This window comes from Serinus canaria, chromosome 5, assembly GCF_022539315.1.
Source record: "Serinus canaria isolate serCan28SL12 chromosome 5, serCan2020, whole genome shotgun sequence".
Classification (NCBI taxonomy): domain Eukaryota; kingdom Metazoa; phylum Chordata; class Aves; order Passeriformes; family Fringillidae; genus Serinus; species Serinus canaria.
Window position 1 is genome coordinate 13,511,502 of NC_066319.1, and position 23,745 is coordinate 13,535,246.

A 23,745-nucleotide genomic window follows, 5' to 3' on the forward strand; every position below is an offset into this window, starting at 1 on the left:
ATTGAAATAAGGCACTAAGGAGATTTATGGACAGGCCAAGGATCCCAAGTCACTGGAAAGCCAACTAATATTTTGTGTATGCCTCTTGTGAGAACAAAGCAGGGATTCTGTGGCAAGTGATAAAGGACAATGAACTTTCAAAGGAACAAAGGTACCTGGGAAATGCAGGGAGCTCTACTCTAAGTGCCCTCTGAGAGGCAGTGGGAGACAGGGGCAGTAAAAAAGGGAAAGCCAGAAAATAATGTGACAAATCAGCTCAGTCTTACAGAAGAAATTTAATCATGTAAGGCATTTAATCATGCCCTATTTTAAAAAAGCAGAGGGAGGGGTATGATTATAATATAAAATGTGCCCTTCCAAATTCTCTTTGCTGACTACTTGCTAATGCTAATTTTACTGTCGTTTTGTTGTGAAATTCATTTCACATTTTCAGAGCTGTTCACAGAATAATATAGGTGTACTGGGGATTTGGAAACTGAGCAGGCATTTATTCCTGTAACTGGCAGTCTGGTAATGCTTCATAAAACCAAAATACATAAACACCAAAAACATAACAAATGTTTTTTCATTTTAACCCAATACTTGATTTCAGCCAAACGTTGATTGTTCTATTACAGATGCCTGAAAATATTCCACAGTCACTGTGGAAGTTTTCTTACCCTTTTGAAAGAGTTTGTCATACAGTTACACTGACAAGGCATCAGAAATTTGCCAAATTATTGCCAACACAAACGATTTTAGGTGTCTGTTGTGAACGACAGAGCACACAAATCTTGATATTAGATCCTCCTTGAATAATTATGTTTAAAGTAAGTTGGTTGTCTCTGCACAGCCTGCATAGCCAGGTGTGGGATCAGTCCTGTGATGCTTCTATAGGTTTTATTTGGACATTATATGTTTTTTTACCTGGGTGGCAGTTTGCCCTGTAGCTAATGCTGGTGCCATGTCCCAATAACCCTGTGCAGGAATAAACTTGCTGCTGTTACCAGGAGCTCCAGAGTGGATTTGCAGGAGGGGGTGAAGGGGAATTGCTCGTGTTGTCACCGTGGGACCGAGAGAGTGAACATGGCTCCCTCCTGTCTGCTGGCAAATGACAGACCTTGGATCCAGCTAAAAACCAAGGCAGGCACCAGCTGCACAGGGAGGTCAGGATGAAATTGGAAGGGGAATTGCTTCCTCAGCAGCAGTAATGTTTTTGACACAGCATCCCAGAAGTGAACACGCTGTCTTATGCACCCTTCCTTCCCCTAAGCACAAAAAACCTTTGTTTCTTTTACAAAAGGGAAAGGAGTACAAGGTTTTCCCTACTGCATGCAGATATATTTTCAGCATTCAGCACTGTCCTTTCATTCAAAATATGTAATTCTATTTTCATTCCCTGATTATCTAGCAGAATTCACCGTGACCCAAGGAAGAGGTTAATTCTTGTACTGAATATCCTACTGCCATGTGGTTTAGAGAGAGGGAATGTTGCTTCTCTTCATTTTGAAACTAAAATGCAGAATTTTCCTGTTTATAATTGATTTCGACTGTATATTATCTTCTACTCCTTTTAAAGGCAAAGTATGGCTTACTTTCAGAAATGTACAGTACAAAAAGGTATTCCTGAATGTTTTATTTTGGAAGTGTAAAGGCTTTTAAAATAAACAAAAGTAAATATTCAAATACATTTCATACTGCATGTGGTAGGAGCGGCTCCATACAACACAATATGGATGATGCAAATCCAGCAGTTAATTTCTTTGAGACATACAGTATAATATAGGGACACTTCCAGATCTGATCTTATGTCATTGCCTCACCCTTTTTTTTGTAATTTAAATCCAGCCTACTTTATTAATTATTAATATTTTATTTTGCTATGCTGATTGTTCAAGTTAGGAAAAAAAACACCAGTTAAAAACTACTGACTTGCAAACACTGCAAGACCCTAAAAAACCTGCAATCTCTGAGAATAAATATACATTTATTTTTTGAGAAAATGTGTCATTACCTGCAGTTGAATCAAGGCAGAATGATCGTGCGATTAAATAGTCTGAATTGAAATTTAAAGCTGCAGACCATGATTTTCCCTACTCCCAGTTCTTCTTGAAATCTCTCACACCTTTAAAAAAATATAATTAGCTTTAGATTTCCCCACAATAAATAACACCAGAACATACCTTGTGCTACCAACCTGAATTTTAAAAAAAAAGTAAGAGGCCACCTCAGTGTTTTGAGTTCATGAGATCTTTCAGACACAAAGCCCTAACAGAGTTTCCCAGTCAGAAGGCATCAGGAAGGCTCCTCGCTTATGGTAAACTTGGGCTTTAGCTTGACAGACCTTTTCCTAATTGTGCCTTTCGGGGACAGCGGCATGGTGTCCATGATGCTCCTGTCCTCCTCCAGTTGCCGGGCAGTGCACGAGGGCGTGGGCACTTTCACCGTGTTGCCGAATTTAGAGTAGTCCACCGAGTATCGCCCGTCTTCCTCTGCCACGATGGGCACAAATCTTTGGCCCCAGAGGATTTCGTCCGCCAGGTAGGAGGTTCTGGCCTGGGTAGTGATGCCGGTGGTCTCCACCACCCCTTCCAAGATGACGATGATCTCCAGGTCCTCGTGGTGGTGCAGGTTCATGGGGGAGATGTCGTAGAGGGGGCTGTTCTTGTCTATCACGTGGTAGATGATGAGCGGGGAGACGAGGAAGATGCTGTTGCCCCCCACGGGGTTCTCCATCTGGATGTCGATCTGGTTGAGGGGCACCACCTCGCCCTCCAGGCTGGCCGTCTTCTTCACCACCTGCATGCGGATGGTGGCACTGATGATCATGCTCTTGCGGAGGTCGCCCACGCGCAGCATGAAGCAGAGCCGGCCCTCCCGCAGGGCGATCACCGCGTGCTTGCTGAAGATGAGCGTCTCGGCCCGCCGGTGGGCCTGCGACGTCTTCATGAAGATGCAGCCCAGCATGATGGCGTTGATCACCAGCCCCACGATGTTCTGCACGATCAGCACCAGGATGGCGGCCGGGCACTCCTCCGTCACCATGCGCCCCCCGAAGCCGATGGTCACCTGCACCTCGATGGAGAAGAGGAAGGCGGAGGTGAAGGAGTGGATGCTGGTCACGCAGGGCACGAAGCCGGCCGCAGGCCCCGCCGCCCCCTCCGCGGGGTCCCGCTGCAGCCGGGTGCTGTGGTCCAGGTCCCCGTGCGCGAAGGCGATGAGCCACCAGACCATGCCGAAGAGCAGCCAGCTGCACAGGAAGGACATGGTGAAGATGAGCAGCGTGTGCGGCCACTTGAGGTCCACCAGGGTGGTGAAGACGTCCTGCAGGAAGCGCCCCTGCTCGCGGATGTTCTTGTGGGCCACATTGCAGGCGCCGTTCTTGCCCACGAAGCGCGCCCGCCTCTCCCTCGCGCGGTACCGGGCGTGATCGGGCACATCCTCGGCCAGCCGGGTCAGCACGTACTCCTCGGGGATGATCCCCTTCCTCGAGAGCATGGCTCCGCCGCCGCGCACCGCCCCGGCAGCCGGGGGGGCGGAGGGGCCGTGCGGCGCCGCGGGCTCTGCGCGTCCCTGTACGCTGAGTGCTCTGCGCGCTCCTGTGCTCTGAGGGCTCTGCGCGCCCCTGTGCGCTGAGGGCTCTGCGCGCCCCTGTGCGCTGAGGGCTCTGCGCGCCCCTGTGCGCTGAGGGCTCTGCGCGCCCCTGTGCGCTGAGGGCTCTGCGCGCCCCTGTGCGCTGAGGGCTCTGCGCGCCCCTGTGCGCTGAGGGCTCTGCGCGCCCCCGTGCTCTGCGCGCCCCTGCGCTGCCGCCCGCCCGCCCGCGGCCGAGGGAGCGCCGCGGGCTCGGGGGCGCGGCCGCGCCCGGCGCCGAGCGGGGAGCGCCGCCGCCGCCGCAGCCCCCGCCGCCGCAGCCGGCCCGGGAGCGCTCCCCGCCGGAGCTGGGGGCGTTTCTTTACCTTTTCACCCTCCTTTCCTTTTTTTCCTTTTTTTTTTTTTTTTTTTTTAATTTCCCTCAGGAGGAAGGGTTTCGGGCCGCGGTTTGTATGTAAACATTTGATACAGAACGGATTTGCTGCCTTCCACTAGCAGGGGCTCCTTTGTGGGATGCCGTGGCTTCATGTCGGGTGATTATTCCGTGAGATGGGGGCGGGGGGGAAAAGGTACTGGCCAATTTTAAAGAAGGAATAGTAATACTAATACTAATACTAGCATTGATGATAATAATAACAAGAATAATATAATAACAACATAATATATTGTTGTAATATATTGTTAATTAATAATACAACATAATTATTGTTATTATGTTATTATATTACAACATAATTATTGTTGTAATATAATAACAACAATAACAGTAATAATAGCATTGATAATAATAACAACAATAGTATAATAACAATAACAATAACAATAACAACAACAATAATAATAATAATAATAACAATAATAATAATAATAATGGTGTATATACTGAAATTCACCTGCATGTCTTTTGGTAAGTAGGAGGAAAGCATTCATCTGATAAATTGCCAGGCAGTGGTAGGAAATTTGCTTGAATAAGCTGAATCCAAGGAGGTAATGGCTCAACAGAGACCTGAAACTAAAGGGGCTCAATCCTACTTAAGATTTCGCCAGAGTTATTTAGAATAAACACGGATTTTTATTTTAATTTTTTTTTTTTTTTAATGCAGAGAGAAGACCGTGAAATGGTGTGAGCTGTGGCTTCTCAGGAAAATGTTTACAGTTCAAACAGGAGCAAAAGTTGCAAAAAAAAAAAAAAAAATTTGGCCAGAAAGGGTTAACCCCCAGTGAGATGAACTTCCAGACAGGCATCAAAATCCTCGGAAGAGGCAACAAAGGCAGGCAGGAAGCTAGAACCTGTTTGGGACACTAGGATGTCTCTGTGGGTATAAATATATAGAGGGGCATGCCTATAAGGTTGTGTCCTCCTGACAAGATGCATTATGTAAAAACATTCTGATGTGGCTTTGCTGCTGTATAAACAGCAATATTCTCATTGATGTGTTTATTTCCTCTGGTTTCAATATTTTGTTTCTATTTCAGTTTAGACATCAACATTGCGGAGTTTCTACAGCATCCCAGGGTATTCTGGATAAGAGTTTTTTTCTTTAGTACCAGTGAATTGTGATTATTTATTTTTTAGTTGCAGGAAGTGTGTCCATGGACTTTCCCTTCAGTTTTGGCTCTAAGTCCTTTGGTCCACACTGTAAACAGCTCTTGGCACTGATTCCCTGGGCAAGGCAATTGTCCAGCTGATGTCTGGGAATCAGCCAGTTGGGGTTGAAAGTAACTTCCACCACCTACAGCTGCTTGAAGCAGCCCACCGAGGGATTTTAGAATAGTACTTGGAAGTAATCTCTCTGAGCAGTTCTTGTAGGTCTTGTAATTAATTGTTTACTATTACTTTGGACTGTTTGTACTTTTTATGTATGAATAGTGGCGTGTCCTTGCACACATCGATTCCTTTTGGAGGGGTCAGTTTCCCAATCTGGTTCATCTTTCTTGCTGCTTTGATAAATAAAGCTAGAATAGCCACAAGGTGCCCTGGCACGTGGCTGCCAGGCCACTGAGTTAGCCAAAGGTGGCTAAGCCCTTTCTCTAGCCCTTTCTCTTCTACATCCCTTCATCTAGTCATCTCCTAGACTCTTTTTGTGCCCTTGGTGTGCCTGTCACCTGCACTTATACTTTTGGTTTGTTAACGACATGATTTATATGACAATGTAATTTCTAAAAAAGTTTGGGTTTTTTTTTTAACATTTTTCTTTCTAAACATGAAAAAGAAAAGAAAACCCACAACCCCAAAGGATGAAGTAAGTTGAAGTTTTACTTGTCTGATGTGTAGTTCTGCAGCTGATGGCAGGTCCTGCTTCCAGAATTTTGCAGTGAGCATAAACAGGCTGTACAACACCAGGCAACTCGTGGGCAGCATTTTACACCCTTGCAAACATGGACACAGGGATTCCAGAGGCAGTCCTGACTTCTGTGCGGTTTTTCCTGGCTCTTTCCTAAGCCTGTTCTTTACTCAGTGCCTTTTCCTCCAGAGGGCGGTACCTCCCATAAACGTGGAATAAAAACCCGTGTCGGGGAGAGGGATTTTGAGGAAGAGTGAATTGCTGCATGGCCTGGTGCTAGGAACGACCCAGGGAGGAGTGATTTGTGTGCACACTTACCACGCTGCTTTTAGGAATTCTGAGATTCCTAAAAGCAACTCTCTAGAGCAGTGCTTCCTTGTTTCCACTTCTGCCATGGGACTGCCATTTGCCACTTCTTTTCTTTCATCTCTGAGCACTCAGGGGCTGAGATGGGACAGCAAAGCCAGTGGCTTCTGCTGAAGAATTTCTAGAGCTGTCTTTATGGATCAAGTGACAGATACTTAAAAGAAAAAAGTGACAGATCTTCTGAGTGAGCCAACATATTTGTGTTAAGAGCTGTTGAAAACAATTGGGCTCACAGGAATGAACAGTCCCACTCTGTAGTATTGAATCACGAGAGGTAAGTTCTTCCACCCACAAAATAGGTTTTACACTTATTAATAGGTTTTACACTTCAAAACTCCCCCCCTCCATTTATTCTAATTTTAATGGCTATCAAACAAGATCTTATGATAACTGTCAAATTAAAATTTAGTTGTTGCCATGTTATTACTTTGCCTTTAGGAGCTGAGTAAAGCTTCAGAGGCTACACAGTGTTAGTCTGACAGAAATGAAGCCTCATAAATCACCTTGCAGTATGAGTAGGTAGGCAGAAGAAAAGAGATCAGAGTTGGTAATGCAAAGCCACAAGGGGAGGCATGAGCAGAGCTGGGAAAAGGACTGATGAGCAGAGCCAGGCTGTGTTTCCTGGCCACACTAAGACAAGGGAATAAACCCTATAAAGTTTTTTGTATAGTGGAAGCATTTATACAAATCAACAAGAAAATTTCTGGTTGCAGCTCCATGGCATCCTATCCCCTAGCACCTTTGGGACTGGGACAAGTCCCATCCCTCAGGAAAACTGAAACCTGGCTTGGCTTGCACTGTCTTGCAGCCATTGCAGTAAAGCCCTTTGCTTGGTGATGCCTCTGTGCCATACAAACACATTTGTGAGCCTGGTTAACAGTGACTCCTGGGCTGCCCACCCCATGGCAATGGGGTCTGTTGACTTGGGTAATGTCAGTGAGCCTCACACCACAGAATAACATTCTTGGGCACTGCTCCTGGTCCCTGGTGAGACCTTAACCCTTTGGAGTTAGGGGCAGGAACTCCCTGGCCCCACATAAACAAGACCAGCTGAAATGTGCTGAGGAAATGCCCTGTCCCAGTGGCAGCCAAGAGCCTCCCTGTTCACAGATACTGATTCAGCAGTGGGGTACCATTAAAAACTGGTAATTGTTGGAGATGGATGAACTCACCCTACTCTCCTGCAATGCTGCTTTGGGAACTACAAGCCCCATTTAAAATGGAAATGTGACACTTGCACTTTAGAGTTCTAATTAATGCTGCAGGATAAAGCCCAGCCTCCTGTCCTTTCCTCCCTGCATTCCCTTCTGGGTGAGGCTGTCAGGAGCTTGTGGAGTAAGAGCAAGCCCAAATTGCAGTGTCAAACCCCAGACACTTCATTAAAAGCACACAAAACCTCACTTCTCTGCACCTCTCCCTTGCCATTAGAATCTCTAAGAGCTTCCACAGAGGGCTGCAGTGTGAGTTTGAGGAATGCTGCAGAGTGGTGTTTTCCTGAGCCTTTACAGGATGAGATCCTGCCCTAGACCAGTAATGGGAAGCCAGGAGACAGCCTGCCCAGGGGCTGTGGCAGAAACCTGCTCTGTGCCCTGCTTCTCCCACTTCTCTCAACCCTAATGGAAGCCTGGTATTGCAGGGTGGAAACACATCCTGCTTCTTTCCTGAACACTGCCCAGCAAACAATTCCCTGGAAGAGGAGAAAGCTCCCAAATGGCCTTTTTCTCTCTCAAAGGGGGGTAGGCAATGACAGAGCTCATGCCTTTCATCTGCATAACCACATCCTACCTCCTGACTTCTACCACTGCTCATTCTACACTCTCCTCTGGTGCCACTTACCTGCCCTTCATTATTGCCCAAATAACAGCAGGGATGTGCTGCAAATACTCTCTGCTCTGGAAATGGTAACACAAACAGCAACAACAGTTCTTCAATTTCCCTGGCTCTCTGCTGAAGTGCTAGAAGTAATGCCTTAAAATATGACACATCCCATGAGAACACTGAGGTGTCTTTTTCTAGAAAATAAAGCTTTTAAAAAGAGGTTCCAAACTAAATGAGCAGGCTAAAGAGAGAAAAAAAAAAAAACAACAAACCCTAAAGATAAACAGCTCTCCTAAACACTAGAAATCCTTAAAATAGGGGAAGTAACAAAACAAAAAATGGATGTAAAGGTAAACTTGCTGTAAAAAAACAAAAACCAAAAAACAAAAACTCATTGTAGCCTTCCATTGGGTTATTGACATTGTAACACTCCATTAATGAAAAAGTCCCAGAATGACTGTCACAGGGCAGTGATAAGTTGCTGTCTAGCTGAATCAGGATAATTTTACTGGCTAAAAGTTATCTTTAGTGTAAAGAATTTATTGCTAAGGGTCACATTAAATCCAGAGACACCACGACAGTGGGTGAAATATGTGAAACTAGGAGATGGTGAGTCAAGCTCTCGTGGCCCTGAGCTGCACTGAAAGGTTTATTGCTGTTTATTTACCAGACTTGGGGGGATAATTTCCAGATGAATTGGCACATATGCACTGGTCTGGAAACAGTGTACATTAAACACTGATACTTTATCACAGCCTGCCTCCTCTCAGCTTCTTCACAGCTTGGGGGTGAGCCTGCCTCCATCCTGCTTGGAATCAGTGAAATAGTTTTCAGTGGGCAGAAAGATGGAATCACGTTGTGATTCATTTCTAGACAGTATTAAAGGAGAGTCTAAGGCACAACTCAGGCACTATCAATAAACCACAATATAAAAAATGTTTTATAGGTTTTGTATTTAGATATTAAAGCTTTACAGAGTCATTTGATTGAAAGAGATACAAGCTTTTGAGAGATACCTTTGGTATTTAATTTTTCCTTCTGCATTTAGTCAGTTGTGAACTTTATCTACAGTAGGGCTATGACACATAAAAAATAACATGTTAACAAATGATGAGGGGTTGAGAGTTACATAAAACTCCATGCTGGTTATGTTTGTTTGATGTGTATCCTGCTGTAGTTCATCTATGTAGTTTTTTTCAACTATATTTCGTGATTCTTTGGCAGCAAATAAAAAGAAAAGTAGTAGTATACCAAAAAGTAAAGTACACAGATAATTCATTAATGCTTTGGATGGAAAAAATGGCTCATTTTATTAAAAAAGGAATAGCTCAATTTATTATGAAATAATATTTATTTACAGGTATTTTACATTTTTAGAAAATAATAAAATTGTATTCAAAAATGCTTTATTTATTTTTATTACTTATCTGCTTGTACAAAAGAAGCAAAGACACTGTCTTCTTGTTCTAGCAGAACCTCAGGCTTGTCATATTCCAAAATAACCCCTCTCTTCATTACAATAACCAAATCTGAATTGAGGATCGTGTGCACACGGTGCTGAAAAACAAACAAAATGCCAGGTGAGTCTATCTCTCTATTCAATATATTCCAGGATAAGACAGACTTCCACAAATTAATTTTCCTATCAAGTTCAAGTTTGATTAAGGCTACTTAATCAAAGGCTAATTGCTGTGTAAACACTGCAGATAAATATACAGCCCAAGAGCCAGGTGGATACTCAAGTACTTAAAGTATCCAAGGTGGATACTCAAGTACTTAAAAAATACAGAGGTACTTGAGTATGAGGAGTCCTACAAGTTCCCTTTAGAATGTCCCCAGCCCAGAGTCCTGCTCCCAAGTGCAGCCAGGCAGATAGGAAAAGGGCAAATGAGTGTGGAAGTGCCTGTGGGAAGTTGGGAATTCTTCCACTCCTGGATTGTATCTGGGTCTGGGGTGGTTCCTGAGCATAATGTGGTTTGTCTATTGAGAAAGCTGATCTAGTCAGTTTTACAAGACTTGGGCCACATCTTCTCCTGAGCTTTCACAATCATTTTGCACCCATATCCTTTGGAAAAGGCTTTTCCATACTTCCTCCCCACGGGATGAACAAGTACTCCCTCTTCTGTGTGCTCTGGGCCGTGTTGCTCCGAGTTTCAGCTGACACCTCTTGCCTGTGACTTTGCAGACCTCTCTCATGTCCTTCCATTGTCCTTCTTCCACACAGAAGAGCCCCAGCCTGCTCAGCTGCTCCCTTCCAGGAGCAAATACAACACCTACAAAATCATCCTGTGCTTCTCAGCATTTTTCATTTGTAATGTGTTATTCTGGGCAAAAGGAGACTGGAACTGCACAAAATATTCAAGGTATGTGTGAACTATGGACTCTGAGTTCAGTCTTCTTGTTTCTAATAATCCTTTTTATTTCTTTATCCATATCACATTTTTCTATCCTAACTCAAGCATTACCTAAATAAATAGCATGCATTGTTTCCATCTTCTTTTTAAATAAAATGCTTCAGTAATTTCCATAATCCCTGTCAGATTCAAATATCCTTTGCTGCTGCTTTTAGCTTTTTTTCCCCCTACCATTTATTTTTGGGTTTAGTTTTTTGCAAGCCTCTTCATATTGACAGAATTCCACATTTTCATGTTAACTGTAACTGCATGGGATTTTTTTGGATCTGCATCACTCCTGCAGGGATATTTAATCTCAGAATATTATGGTTGCTGTTACACAGCTGCTTTTCACCCATGAGGTTCCTAATCAAGTCTTGGGCATCCTCAATATCAAAACAACTATTGTATTTCCTTCTCTGGCTTTCCTAGCCAGATTTTCCATAAAATAATCCCTGATGGCATATACAAATCTCATATCTTCTGCAGTTTCTTTGACATTTATCCAGTCCACAGACAGGGGCAGGGGACTGAAATATCACATTTAGTTGAATTTGAGGTCCTTGTCTGATCTCTTTCAGTGTAACACAATCAGTGCTGCCACCCTGGTAATTGTGAGTAACATAGAAGATAACAGAGAGCCAGTACTATAACTCCTACTATTCCTATTCTTCCTAACCAGAAATTAGGAATATATGGCTTTTTCTGGGGAAAAAACCCACCAAAACTAAGACAAAACAAAACCACACCTGAAAATCAACAACACAACCAACCAAACAAAAAACCTTAAAACAAACAAAAAACCAAACCAAACCAAAAAAAACCCCACACCCCCAAAACCACTACCCATCCCACAAACCCCCTGTACTATGTTTCTACCACAGAATGTTTTAAATACAAACCTTCCTGCTGTAAACCTCATTTACAATTGGAAGTAAGCAAAAATATTCAAAGTAAGTTTATTCCAAGATATTGTTTGTTTGAACTGTGCAGTTTAAATCTCACTAAGAGTACCAAAGAATAATAAAGCTTTTTCAGCCTGCCTCCAAACAAACTGAAAAAGATACATAAATGCAGAATACAGTGTAAATCTGAATTTTCATGCAGAGAAATCAGGAGAAGTCATGGTTTTGATTCCTTTGCTTTTTTATAATGACACACTGGATGGATACCATAAGATAAATCAGGTCTTCTATTACACATTTGCTAGGTGAAAATAAATGATGCTCAGAGATTCCTGAGCACAGATTTCTTATGCTGAATTTTAAACTAATGACTTCATTTCACCTCCCTGTAATGTGCATTTACTTGTCCTTAGTTAAATGATTTTTTTAGCTTGATGAAAATTATATTTTGCAGCAAAGTATATGGCATTTTAAATTAGCTTAAAATGGGAAACAGAAGATAGAGAGCATATTTAGATTATATGCCTTTACAGGTAATTTGACTTAGCATCATGCAACACATTTAAGAAGCCACTCTTAAGAATTTAAGTAAGAAATTTAAAAAAGGAGAAGAAAGCTCACATTTAAACACCACTTAAAGACAGAAAAAGATGACTGGCCTAATTACCACATTTATTAACACTGACAAGAAGTGACAAATGGGGCATTTCAGATCCTTGTTAGCATGAGGATGGCAGCAGGGACTGTACTTACTGCTATCGTAACCACGGTGCGGTCAGCAAACGCAGTCATCACCACCTTCTGGAGAATGTTCTCCTAGGGAAGGAAAGACATTTGGTGCTTTTCAAACAACAGAAGTTGCATGACAGACACAGACATGATGAAGAATAAGAAGGCTTCAGTAAGTAATCACTGACTATTCCATGCTGTTATTTAATGTCCATTGAAGAAGTGAAAAATGAGCTACATGTCCGAACTAAGCCAGAGCCAGGTCTCTCCTGCCGCTGCCTCTGGGGTTCAGCAGACACCAGAGCTGTGCCCTGGCCCCAAACTCCTGCTGTCCTGGCCTCAGTTTGACACTGAGGAAATCCAGGGTGAATTTTGGGTGATGCCAGACTGCCCATGCTGGCGCCTCTGCGGCGTGTCCTTCACCCCGCTGCAAGCCCAGGAATGTTCCAGCACAATGGGGACATCTCACACCAAGGGGTGGCTGGGACAAGCAAGGGACTGTGCTGTACCTGGCATATTTCACAATGGAGATGATATTTAAGATGGCCTTAACCTACATAGCTCTCACTCAACAAGTACTCATCCTTTGCTATTTAGGAGACTGTCACTGCATTCCAAACTGCCTGGAAGTGTCACGAGCACAGATCCCTTCATCTGTTATTAGTTGCTCTTCAGAGAGGTATTTCAAAGGAGGAACTCTATGCTCAATGCATCAAAATTCAAAATGTGTTTTAATTGCACTATGGTTCCCTTACTGAAGCTCAAACATTCTACTGAACTAAAAATGGTAGCTGTTCTAACAAACCCCTCCAATTATGTTCTGTACTTACAGTGGAAAGAAAATGGAAATATTTCCTGTAACAACATGACAGATGAAAAAATGTACTATTCTATTTGGCTGAAACCCAGTCACTGCACTATTACTGAATGCTTAAGCATCTGCCTAGAAATTCCAGGCAATTAATGCAATAATCCAATATGTCTTTTCTGTGTGTCTGTGTTATTTCCTTGCCTCTACTTTCAAGGCTTCTAAATTCCTGCCAGTCATGCTGGGAAAACTTGTCACTTGCCAATTCACCCTTCACTGACCATCCCAGCTGACCTTCCCTAGCTTTGTTTACTTCAGAAACCCCACTGCCAATTAAAATAACATGCTTCATTTTCCTAATGCAATCAGCCCTGGAATAACTACTCAATCCCTAGTAAAATGGCTTGAAAGCTCTTTAGATTTGTTAACAGTGACTCACAACTACCTGGGCTTGTAAATATGTCTGCAGCTAAATATGGTGTAAGCACATTGCAGAATAGACAGAACTGCTGTCCACCTTTTTCACCACATATCAAGTACAAGAAATCAGAAGCACTTCAAACTCACTGTTGCCATGTCAATAGATGCTGTGGCTTCATCCATGATGAAGATGCTTGTCTTCCTCACAAAAGCCCTTGCCAGGCAGAACAGCTGCCTTTGGCCCTGGCTGAAGTTTTCACCCCCTTCTGTGACTATGGCATCTGGAAGTGATAGAGCAAATTCAGTAAGGTCAGACCAGAATAGAGCATATGCTTGGAAAACAGAGTCTCACTTTCAATGTAAAGGAATATTTCCTAGGCTTACAGCTGCTGGTGACACATTTTTGCCTGCTGATTTCCAGTGTTCAACACAACCAGTACTTTTGTCTCCCTATATTCTCTTTATCTGTTGGATATCAAAGCAGCTGAGGATGTTCAAGAGCGAGTTTCTCTGAAACATGCACAGCCTAGGACACTGCACCCCCAGTCAAACCAGCATCCATCATTTCTTTACCCTAGGGCGGTACAACTTAACATTTTAAGGGGGTTTATTGGTGTTTTTTGGTTTGTTTTTTGTTAGGTGTTTGGTGGGAGCTTTTGTAGTTTGGTTTTTTCCTGCATGACCAAATGATTCACACCTTGAAGCTTTAGAAATCTTCCTCCTTGGACATGACTACTGGAAAACACAGAAGTATTCTAGGTAACACCTGACTTGTTGACAGCTTATTTGAATTCATAAGACCCATAAACCTCAGTGCTTCAAAACCAAGACAGACTGAAATAAAATAATTTACCCATTCATTTGAAAAAAAGAGGATTCTGCCCCCCCAGGTACAGTCAGGTAAAGAAGTTATATAGATATAGGACATTTGCCTGCAGGCATTTTTTGTCACCTTCCACAAATTTCAAAAGCTCTTTCTTCATCACCTACCCTTCTAGCAAATAAGTGTGGAACAGGAACATTGTGAATGCTGGAAACAATAATCTCAAAAAGAAGTCTCATTACCTAGGCCCCCAGGTAGTGCCTTCACCACATGCTTGAGCTGTGCTATTTCCAGAGCCTCCCAGAGCATGCTGTCAGTGCACTTCTTCTCAGGGTCCAAGTTAAACCTGCAGCAGGAGTAATTCCAGAAAATCAGTCAACAGAAACTGCTGCAATGGATTTCTTCTTTTAGTGTGCTTAGGAACAAGCCTGCAGATAATCAGAATCATACACTGAAGGTCTGGGCCTGATTCTCATCTATCATTGGTATAAATCCACTGAATTCCCCAGACTTAATGTTTATGCCACTGTGATTAAGATGAAAATTTGACTGTCAGTTAAGCAGAAAAGGAAAAGCTTGCTATTTTGTGGCTATCTTTATGGTTTTGGAATTTAGTTTGTTCTGTATAAACTACAGAAATCTCATGTTTTACTAGAAAAAGCTGTGATTACTCAGTCTAAATTAACATTCAGTTTTAACAAAGGCCAAAATTCTACCCTCCCTCCTTGTAAATACAATGTCTCATTGTTCTTCACTGCTGTAGAAACGTTAACAGAATAATCAAGCTTCATACTGCATTATGAGATTGAAGTCTTCACTGCAATTCAAAAAATCTTGGATTTATGAACAGATGAATATTATTTTAGCTTGCTGTGGCCCAGAAGTGACAGCAACAAATGTGAATCTCACATCATATTACATTAGCATGTAGAATGACAATACAAGATTCAATGGTGCATGGCACTATTTTTACATTTTACTCCTGCTGTATGAGTTGTGAAGGATGGATGCTGGCCTAAATACATTTTTTAATAGATTAATTAATAAAACAAAGGACTACAATGACATCATCTTCTGATGTGAATGAATCATGGTCTATTTAGGCATGTCCTGAAGCCTGTATCCTTTTCAGTGAACTCTAATCACTTATGTAGAAACTAAAACTGCAGGTGATGTAACTGTGCACTGAGGATTGTAAATGGCACAGACACAAGGAAGGGAATTTGTTAGAATCTGGAAACTTTGGCCATTGTTTCTACTACAGCATCTTCTCAGAGAAGTAGGAAAAGAATGCCAAAAAAAGAAAAAAAAAAGGTAAAGGTATTTGGTGCTGCAGATGAAATGACCCAGAAGAAACACAGGTAGAAGCTCCAGGATAAAACAGCCCAGGCTCCCAGTACTTCTCATGTTGCTCTTTTGCTTTCTCTCTGTCTACAGCAATTTTTTAGTCTGCATTTTTTACATCTCATATTTTAAGGCAGACAGATGAAAACAGATGTAGGAGAAAGAATGTTTCAAGAAATGCTGGGTGGTTATGGTGGGTATGGGTACTTGATCAGTGAGCTAAACTGATTACTGGATGCTGGAGGAATAAATATTGGCCTTCCCTACTTCCCAGGCATGGGATGTCTTCTGCCAACAGTGTCCTGTCCAGACTCAGGCACATGGAAAGATTGGTCTGGCAGGGATGAGTTAAAAGCACAGACAGAAGGCAGTGACCCTCCCTATTCCAGCTGAGGAGACTGCAATTGAGCAGCTTGGTATAAAAGTCATTATAGAGTACAATTATAACATGTAATTTATATTGTATGACATAGAAGCAATTCCATGGTTTTTATTTATTGCTGGTGTTTAACACTTACCGGATTGTTCCACTGAATAAAATAGGATCTTGGAGAATGATTGACAGCCTGGATCTCAGTGTCTGTAAGGGCAGCTTTGCAATATCTATACCATCAATGATAATCCTCCCTGTTCAAAAGAAAGAGCAGAGGGTGTTTATTGTGACACACAGCTGCTGGCAAAGACATGGCTCACTTCCAGGCTGAAAGGCAGGACAGCAGGAACAGGCCTTGTGTCACACAGCCCCTTCTTCACCAAAGAAACATGCTTTGGCTAAAAAGCCAGCACAGCCTTCTTGAGACCAAGCTCAGTTGGAAAGCATTCAGAGGGGACCTGAAGAACTTTATGAATGATTAGATACACTGCTTGATCAGTATACATCTATCAAACAACAGGGTCAGACATTACTTCAATCAGGGATTAATTACCAGGAACAACAAGCCCTTCAGAGAGCCAAATTACTGTTGAGCACTATGAAATCTTATCTCTGAGTACAACTGTCTGTCTCTGCATAGGGGCTCTGTGGGTGATGTGGCTGACATCTTTTTGAGACGTACCCTGTGAAGCACACAGAGCAGGAAATATGGCAGGAAATTCCAGGGCAGGAGGCCAAGCTGCAACCTCCAACTGCTGACTTTTTTTGGGCCTGGTGGATCCCAGCTGTGCCTTGAGCACAGATTACACCTTGCCCTTTTATGCTTTGGTCCTACTGTTGTGATTTAGCTGCACAAAAGGCTGTCATCTGTCACTCTTGGACTTTTGCTTCTATCAAGCAGAATTTTTATTGATCTGGCTTACAAATGGCACAGCTGTTAGGTGACAGATGATATCAGCTTTAAACAGGGCCAGAGAGTGTGCCCTGCAGATTTGAAAATCACAATTCAGAGCTGCTGCTGTTAAGGAAAAGACTACCAAAGAACATTCAGGAGCTAAGCTTGAGTGACACACAAAAGTGTTATCTTACCCTCAAAGGTGTCAACCATTCTGAAAAACGCAAGAGAGAAGGAGGATTTTCCACTGCCTGTCCGGCCGCAGATCCCAATCTGTGACACAGAAAGCAGATGAGCATCAGGCAGTGAAAATACAGGAAATGGATAACATCTGTACTTGACACTTCAGAGGAGAGGGTGGAGGAGCTGCTCTGATTCACATGATCCTCTTCTACTCCTGACAGATCAGTCCAACTGAACCAGCCATTACAGAATCGCTGTGTTCACTTTTTGTCTTTTAGAGGTCTGAGCATTTAAGGATAAATCAAGGCCAGTCCTGTAACAGGTACAATAGGAAAATGGCAATGATGGTAATAAAGACAAGAGAGTCATGTGAGAAGGATGAAAAGTAGGTCTAGCACTGTAAGGGCTCACTGTCACTTCATTTGGCACTGTGTGCTGACAGGAGGGCACTGGGATACTGAGAGGGAGGGTGTTTGCCTCAGTACACCAAGCTAGGAATCCCCTAGACTCCTTAACAGTGCACTACATGCTTTGAGAGAAAAAAATAATCTGTAATTCAGTCTCCAAAGCATTCTGTGATATGTTTTAACTCTGATTTATGTGAGGTGCTACTCTAAAGAGCTTCTGGGAACCACTGCAGTTCATTACCTTTTGTCCTGGTGAGATGTGAGCATTGACATGTTTCAGCACTGGCTTCAGGTTGCTGTCGTATCGGACACTGAGGTTCTGGATTTGGATCTCCCCTCTGTCTGGCCAGTTCTGGGGAATCTGTGATGAAGCTGGACCACAGGCACAGGGGGGGAAAAACCCAACATCAACCCTCTTATAATTAATTAGTTGGCTCATTAGGTGATTTACTACTTTTTTCATGGCAATACCATGCAAAGTCATTAAAATTTCAGCAAGCTCTTTCTGCATGCTGCACAAAACTGCACTTACAAAGGAGCCCTTCGTAATTTTCAGCTTCTGTTTTGAGAAGGCCATTGATTCTTTTCACTGCCCCCAGCTGGATCTCCATGTCAGCCAGGTTACGAACCATCCAATTCAGATAGTTGGACACCTGATGTAAAGCAAATACATGACTGAATCCCAGATTTTTAGCAGTTTGCATCATCTGACCAGCATGCAGTTTATATCCCTACACAGGAATGCCTCAGTAAGTGGAAGCTGTGAATGCACTGGATGGTACAACACCAACAGGGAGGCAACAATGACCAAAGGTTACATTTCCTAACTGCAGTGCACAGATACTTTGGTACTGTGGAGATCTGATCTACACCAACAGAAAAGAGGGTGGGGGAACAGTAAAGACAGGTGAAAAGACAATTTTGGTAACTCAAGTTTGGACAATCTAGAATGATATACCAGGGCATAATTACAGCTGATGCACTGAAAATGTATTCTTCACAATGCAACACGATATAAAAAATTATGATGCAGCTTGTCCATGTTTCATTGACATATTTGAACTAACCCCTCGATGAGATTTGATCTCAAAGCTGAAGAAAGCATACACTCAAATATGTCAACCATCACATGTGAACTGAAGTAAACACATGGTGTTTTACATGATGTTACAGTACCCACTATAGATGTACAGACACCTTCAATCTTCCTGTTCATCTCTGTGCCCTGAGGAATTACAAAAAAATGTTTGGGAGAGACAGAAAGGATCCTGAGATTCTTACCATAAGAGCATAGGTTAGTCCCAAGCCTACAAGTCCTGAAGTGATTTTATTATACAGGCAACTGGTAATAGAAGTGACAGCTGCTATGAGCACCACACATGCTCCAATGTACTCCTGAAGGAATATGAATAAGCTCCATCATTATAAGTCTACAAAGGATTAAAACGTTCTCATAACTTTGCACACCAAATAACAAACCCATTGCACAATATCCAAACACAGGCAGAAAACCCCATGGAACTCCATCCAGACTCAACCAGGAACCCCTTATTACTGCTTTTAGCAGGGCTGTGCTGGGGAACTCAACACAGATACCTTAAGCATCTAATGGAGGTGGCTGAAACCATGCAGCTGAAGTTACCTGGGATAGGAGGGAAGTGCTCATGCATCCCATCTCTGTGGCTGATGATGAACTGCTGGGAGGCTCTGCTGCTGCTGCTGCTGAGTCCCTACCATCCACAATTGTTCAAACAAGCCTCTCTTGCACAGCATGCACCTACGTTGCCATAAGGGCCTTTTTCTGCTTTAATTTAAATCATTGGTGATTTGACTTCCCACAGACAATTCTTTGAGTAAAACTGTGTAACAGACTAGAAAACAAACTCTGTGGGAGGATAACTATCATTTGTCTGTGTTTGAACTGTTTAGTGATATAGGCATTGATCAGAATTAGGGACTTCAGGTGGTCTAGCCCTGAACATATAATAGGGTAATAATATTGTATTCAAGTCATATCTGAACTAAATTAGCAAAAGGTACCAATTAAGGAGGAGTCCAAAATGAAGCCATAGAGTGTGACATGAAAAGTGAATTAATATACATCTAGCACATCTAAAAGAAGCCCATGTTACCAGAACTGCATCAGTACACCTGCATTTAAAACTGTGATATAACATTCCACAACATAAAACTCCTTGACTTGCTTCTTAGAGAATTATTTTTAATAAACAATTTCTCATACCAGGCCACTTCACTGAGCAGAAAACAGGCCACTGAATGTCTTTGGTGTTCTTCAGATGACTCCAAAACAGACTGAAATTTATCTACATCCTTCTGCTCATTAGAAGAACTTCCAAGATATTGAAATGTTCCTAGGAAGCCATGAGGCAGAAGCTGCTGACAGTGACTGACATGGCCCCACAATGACATGCTGGCTGGTGGCACTGCTCAACTAGCTCTGATCACTCTTCACAAACAGAGGAGCCAATGTGACCTGTGAAAACTATTCCTGTCTTGGAAAAACAGCTGCAGGCTATGGGGAAAATTCATACCCCATTCAGTGCACAGGATGAACCCTGGGCATATACTCATTACAGCCAGAGACACATAGAGAGCAAAGGTATGGCTTTGAGGTGAGGCTGGAAAACTGTTGGATGCCTCATCAGATTACTTGGAACAAAGTCAAAAATTCCTTGTGTATATGAAGTAAATAAATAAATAAATAAATAAATAAATAAATAATAATAGTAATAGTAATAATAATAATAGTAATAATAATAATAATAATGTTGTACTTGCCATGCGAACTTCCAGCCAGCGATTGGCTGCTGTGAGGAAAAGGGAGGCAATGTTGTTGGAATCTGTGTATTCAAGAAGTTTTTGTCTGAATTTGGCTTCATATCTAAAAATAAAGGAAACAAAAAAAAAGGAAGAAAGCAGGAAAGCAAGAGGAAAGGAGAAAAAAAAAAGGAGTCAGTCCTTGGGGTCTTAGAAAAATAGAAAGTAAAATTTAATTTCTGGGGTATGTGCTTATGGACAGCTTGGCACAGGGTATAAATCAACCTATCAATAGTTCAGAGTGACATCATTTGTAGTTTTGTGTTAGACAGAGGCAAAGTGTATTTGTGCAGTATCTTGAGAAGTAATTTATGGATATTATTGCATTGATTATTGTACTGAAATTCTCTGGGCCTTCCAGATCCCACTGGGCATTATTTATAAATGTATTTTATGACATAATAATTGAGAGACAGAAACATAAAACTAAAATATTCAAAATATGTATGAGAAAAATAATGCTTGTATGTACTTGTGAAAAGAAGCATTAATGCTGCAGAATTCAGTTTTCTTCAATCATATAAACTCATGTTTTAAAATTTATATTACCATAATGCCTAGAAATAGTAACAATTTAAAAAGTATAAACTCAAAGAACTTCCCATTATAGTAGCACCCATATTAAACAAATGTATTTGTCCTTATCATTAAACAAATGGGGCACTTTGGAAAATGTAAGTCTGAGTACGTGGCAAAACAAAAAGTATTAGCTTGGAAAGAACTGTTTCCCTTCCCTGAAGGAATTAGTACACAGTACACAACCCAGGATTAATCACAAACAAGCCTGTTTATAGTTTTTTTAGAGTGAATTTGCACCCACTCATCTGCATAGCTGTGCCAATGAAATCTGCCATGAATTCAGCAGGTATGGGAGGTGATTCCTTGCTGGGGCCTTGGCAGGTGTTCAAGTCAGCCAGTCACCCCTTTTAGCTGGGCATATTTAATTGCATAGCTGTAAATTAAAGTGATGTCAATAATCAAGTGCATCAACAATTACAGCTAATAATGCACAAGCTTGGCACAAAAGTCTTTTCCAGGGTAGTGATATAAAGCTCAAAAGCCTGAAGATTTAGTTAAAGCACCCAAATCTTGCCTTTTCCCCCCTTTTATTACATGATAAAGTTTAATATATTTGATTTGAAACTTTGAAACTTCACCTTATCCTTTAGCTATTGTGGCTGTGACAAGCACTGGTTATTTATAAACTCAGCTCTCCTAATACTGCTATAGAAGAATGCCAATGTATGAACTACATGGCTTACAGGAGCTTTCAAACTCATTCACTGCAGAGTACCTTAATCCTTCTTCTGAGCACAGGAATGACTTTACATAAAAAGTTCATGATTTTGAGGAAAAGAAATAATTCAGCTGCCCACAACTTAGCCATGTGCTAAGACACAAGAAACATATCTGCAGTGTGCAGTGGGGAATACTGAAATGGCTTGGATTGGGAGGGACCTCCCAGATCATCTCATTCCAACCCTCTGTCATGGGCAGGGACACCTCCCACTATCCCAGGTTGCTCAGTGCTCCATCCAACCTGGCCTCACACACTTTCAGGGGTGGGGCATCCTCAGCTTCTCTGGGCAACCTGTGCCAGTGCCTCACCACCCTCACAATGAAGGATTTTTTTCCTAACATCTAATCTAAACCTACTCTCTTTCAGCCTGAAGCCATTCCTGTCATTACATGCCCTTGTAAATAGTCTCTCTCATCTTTCTCACAGGTTCTTTTCAGGTACTGGAAGGCCACAATTAGGTCACCCCAAAGCCTTCTCTTTTCCAGGCTGGACAAACCCAGCTCTCAGCCTTTGCTCAAAGGAGAGGTGCCCCATCCCTCTGATCACCTTGATGGCATCCCCTGGGCTCACCCCAGCAAGTCCCTGTCCTTGCTGTGCTGGGACTCAGAGCTGATGCAGCTCTGCAGGTGGGGTCTGAGCAGAGCAGAGGGGCAGGATCCCCTCCCTGCCCTGCTGCCCAGGGGGCTCTGGGTGCAGCCCAGGATCCAGGCTGGCTGTGAGCACGTTGGTGAGTTTGCACAGCAGAATGGCTGTTGCTAAATCAGGCTTTAGTGTCACCCTGTCAGGGCTAGGGAGCCCTTCCTCTGCTCAGGGCTCCCTGCCTTCAGCCCTCACTGCACAGACGTGGCCATGCTGCTGCTGCAACCAATTCAGCCACATTTAACATCCCTATCTGATACCATGAGGAATTGTGTGGGGCAGACACTCAGAGAATGTGAGGCAGATAGCCTCAGAGAATGTGAGGTATGCATCATGAGTCAGTCATGCACATGCACGTGGAACAGGGATGCAACCACAGTTGCTGGATTGATGCAAAAATATCAGAATTTCTCTGCAGAAAGTGTCTCCAGATTACCAGGTTTTTAAGAATACAGACAAGTCTTTGCAGAATCCTTCATATTTACATTTTGTTGATTGTTTAACACAAATGCTATCTGAAGTATCAAAATAAACTATAAATCAGGCCAGGGCATCTGCTGAAGGTGTTTTTGTAGGTGCAGCAGTAGCTGTCTTTCTTTTTTTTTGTACATTTCTTTCCATATGCATTCTGAATAAATCCAGAATGGAGAGTAACCAAGGGTAAGGACACTTCAGGAACAACTGGCACCTCCTAACAGAATGAATGCCTGAGTTAGTGTTATTTTTAGGGATGCTCACGCTAGCAAGTCTAAACTCCACTCCTGCTAATATGTTAGGCAGCTGAAAAGCTACACAGCCCTAAAAATAACTGGGTTAGCAGCTGAGGCAGGAGGCTGGCAGACAGATGGAACACAGAACTCACTGAACACACACGGCTGGCTGGGTCAGAGACACATCACTTACTGCAGGATTTAAGAAAAAGGAGGCACCAAACACAATTCTTTGACAGAGGAATCAATTTCAAAGTGGCAGGAAGAATCAAGAGGGAATGCTCTGACAGACTGAAAATATTAGCTGGATGGCATTGAACATTGCTTTCTGTATCAACACCAGAAAATTTACAGCCATAATGCTTCAAAGATACTCTTGATCAAGTAAAAGGATATAGGAATGAGAAAAGCAGAAATTAAATGAAAAATTGATTTTCCTGCAAATTGAACATGGACATAACTACAAACCATAGAACATTGTTGGCACTTAATGAATTAAATATTCAATAACTTAATGAATTTAATATTCAATAGTAATTAATTGAAAACATTAAGCTGCTCTACCACTCTTGGGTAAGCTACCTTCAGTCCAAAAGTAACAAACTCTTAATTTCATTGCTCTTTCTTTGATCTATTCATAACCTATTGAAAATAGTTTAAGCTACCTTTGTGCATTCCTTCTATTACAAAAATCACAATTATATGTTAGGAAGAATAAAAAAAACCCTACTGTTTCAAGGATAGAAGGGTAACAGTAATAATTAACTGACAAACTATGTAGACATCACCTAGATGAGAATCTAGTGGAAAAGATGACCATGTTTGAGTCAACTGGGAAAAGACAAGAATAGCTCTGGTTCAGGGAAAGCAGCTGGTAAGCTCAGCAGTGGTTTTTTATTGGTACCTCTGAGGTATCAGCATGACTGCCAGTTTTCTAAC

General features: G+C 42.3%; 2 protein-coding genes and 1 long non-coding RNA gene across 3 annotated transcripts in view; 1 reads left to right on the forward strand and 2 right to left on the reverse strand.

Annotated features, from left to right (window-relative positions):
- Window positions 1–1,600: 1,600 nt before the first annotated feature.
- KCNJ11 (potassium inwardly rectifying channel subfamily J member 11) lies at window positions 1,601–3,516 on the reverse strand. Its single transcript, XM_009102486.4, has one exon. It carries the CDS (start codon window positions 3,475–3,477, stop codon window positions 2,275–2,277), a length of 1,203 nt encoding a protein of 400 aa, XP_009100734.2. The 5' UTR covers window positions 3,478–3,516; the 3' UTR covers window positions 1,601–2,274.
- A 400-nt stretch (window positions 3,517–3,916) lies between these two features.
- On the forward strand, window positions 3,917–4,999 carry LOC108961284 (uncharacterized). Its single transcript, XR_001989517.3, has 2 exons — window positions 3,917–4,103; window positions 4,674–4,999. It is a non-coding gene; the product is annotated as an uncharacterized LOC108961284 (long non-coding RNA).
- A 4,054-nt stretch (window positions 5,000–9,053) lies between these two features.
- The window catches only part of ABCC8 (ATP binding cassette subfamily C member 8), a 73,176-nt gene continuing 58,484 nt past the window's right edge, over window positions 9,054–23,745 (reverse strand). Inside the window, exons 30-39 of the mRNA XM_030240026.2 lie at window positions 20,119–20,221; window positions 18,601–18,714; window positions 17,852–17,972; window positions 17,561–17,691; window positions 16,924–17,002; window positions 15,980–16,088; window positions 14,360–14,463; window positions 13,442–13,575; window positions 12,091–12,153; window positions 9,054–9,596 (exon numbers count right to left, since the gene is read on the reverse strand). Coding sequence (XP_030095886.1) covers window positions 9,459–9,596; window positions 12,091–12,153; window positions 13,442–13,575; window positions 14,360–14,463; window positions 15,980–16,088; window positions 16,924–17,002; window positions 17,561–17,691; window positions 17,852–17,972; window positions 18,601–18,714; window positions 20,119–20,221 — 1,096 coding nt within the window. The 3' untranslated portion in view covers window positions 9,054–9,458. The remainder of the gene's footprint in view (window positions 9,597–12,090; window positions 12,154–13,441; window positions 13,576–14,359; window positions 14,464–15,979; window positions 16,089–16,923; window positions 17,003–17,560; window positions 17,692–17,851; window positions 17,973–18,600; window positions 18,715–20,118; window positions 20,222–23,745) is intronic.

Coding starts and splice junctions, on each gene's coding strand:
- KCNJ11 (XM_009102486.4), bottom strand. CDS start 3,477: ATGCTCTCGAGGAAGGGGATCATCCCCGAGGAGTACGTGCTGACCCGG.